We start from the raw sequence: 1,360 nt of genomic DNA, 5'->3' as shown, positions 1-1,360 counted from the left end.
AAAGGGGGGGCTACAGGAAAGGTGGGGAGGGACTCTTTATCAAGGAGTTTAGCGGTAGGGCGAGGGGCAATGGCTTTAAACTGAAAGAGGGCTGATTTAGATGAGATATTAGGAAGAAATTCTTCCCGCTGAGAGTGGTGAGGCCCTGGCAGGGGTTGCCCAGAGAAGCTGCGGCTGCCCCATCCCTGGAAGGGTTCAAGGCCAGGTTGGATGGGGCTCGGAGCAACCTGGTCTGGTGGGAGGTGTTGGAACAATATGATCTTTAAGGTCCTTTCCAACCTAAACCATCCTATGGTTCTGTTTTTTTGGTTTTGCTTTACGGCCCGCCCCATCATCTGAATCTGCAAAGAGGAACCCCCTTGCCTGTGGCTCCAAGGATTTTTGGGGCTAATATCACCAGTACGGGGAATATTTGGGGGGGCGTTGATCTTTACCGAGGAGACTTTTTGTATTCTGCAATTCTAAGCATTCACAGAAGCACCCAGCAGACACCAGAGCCCACTGTGATACAGGTGTGGAACGTATACGTCTCCCTATATAACGCTGACATCGTATCTGTGCTTCAGGGTTTTACTGGACTTGGCTTTGGATGAGTCGGTGGCCCAAGTTAAGGAGTACATCACCAGGTAAGAGCGACTGCGTGCGCAGTCCGAGACTCCCAGCACCAACATGGGTTTGGACACCTCGCCCTGGAGGGTATTTTAGGGTGTATTTAATTCTGTAGCTGTTTTTCTGACAATTACGGACCTGTTCCCTCCTGTCGCTCCGCAGGTTCGCTGCCGAGTGTCAGGCCTGGGATCAGCTCTTACTGCGCTACCAAGAAAGTGCTGAAGAAATGTCCAGGTCTTGGATTGTTACCATCTTACAGCGGTTTGGTATTTGAAAAGAAAAATAAAATGATGCCGTTAGAGCCAGATAAATGATTGTTGTTGTTGTTGTTTGTTGTTGTTTTTGCAGGCAGCTGGAGGAATGCAAGAAGGATCGAGGACAGGCGGAGCCTCTGACTTACCTCCAAACTTCTCAGGGCCACGTCCTCAGCAGCAAACCCAACTACCAGAAGATCCTGGAGGACCAGGGGGAGGTCCTGAGCTGCATGGAGCTTGTGGTGAGTTGGTCTCAGCTGGTTTTGGGGAAAATATTCACGGATTTACCAAAATAAATTGCTTTTTTTTTGTGGTTAACGCTTGGGTTTTGCAGATTGATGAACTACAGCAAGCTGTGAAGCTGCTGCAGGCTTTCAGCGAAGACAGCCAGCAGTACCTGCGGCGACTGTCGGAGCAGCTTGGTAAGCGGGAGTCCCTCGAGGAAGGGAAGCCTGTTTTGGGGGTTATTAACGGGAAGTTAACGGGCATTTTCCCCT

General features: G+C 50.2%; 1 protein-coding gene across 1 annotated transcript in view; it reads left to right on the top strand.

The window, feature by feature from the left end:
* Positions 1–1,317, top strand: part of DSN1 (DSN1, MIS12 kinetochore complex component) — a gene marked incomplete at both ends in the record, with an annotated part of 3,469 nt that extends 2,152 nt beyond the window's left edge. Inside the window, 4 exons of the mRNA XM_009699251.1 lie at positions 567–626; positions 772–843; positions 958–1,105; positions 1,198–1,317. Of these exons, the coding sequence (XP_009697553.1) occupies positions 567–626; positions 772–843; positions 958–1,105; positions 1,198–1,317 (400 nt within the window). The remainder of the gene's footprint in view (positions 1–566; positions 627–771; positions 844–957; positions 1,106–1,197) is intronic.
* Positions 1,318–1,360: the final 43 nt, after the last annotated feature.

This window comes from Cariama cristata, unplaced genomic scaffold, assembly GCF_000690535.1.
Source record: "Cariama cristata isolate BGI_N322 unplaced genomic scaffold, ASM69053v1 scaffold31674, whole genome shotgun sequence".
NCBI classification, from domain to species: Eukaryota; Metazoa; Chordata; class Aves; order Cariamiformes; family Cariamidae; genus Cariama; species Cariama cristata.
This window is presented reverse-complemented; position numbering and strand designations above follow the sequence as displayed.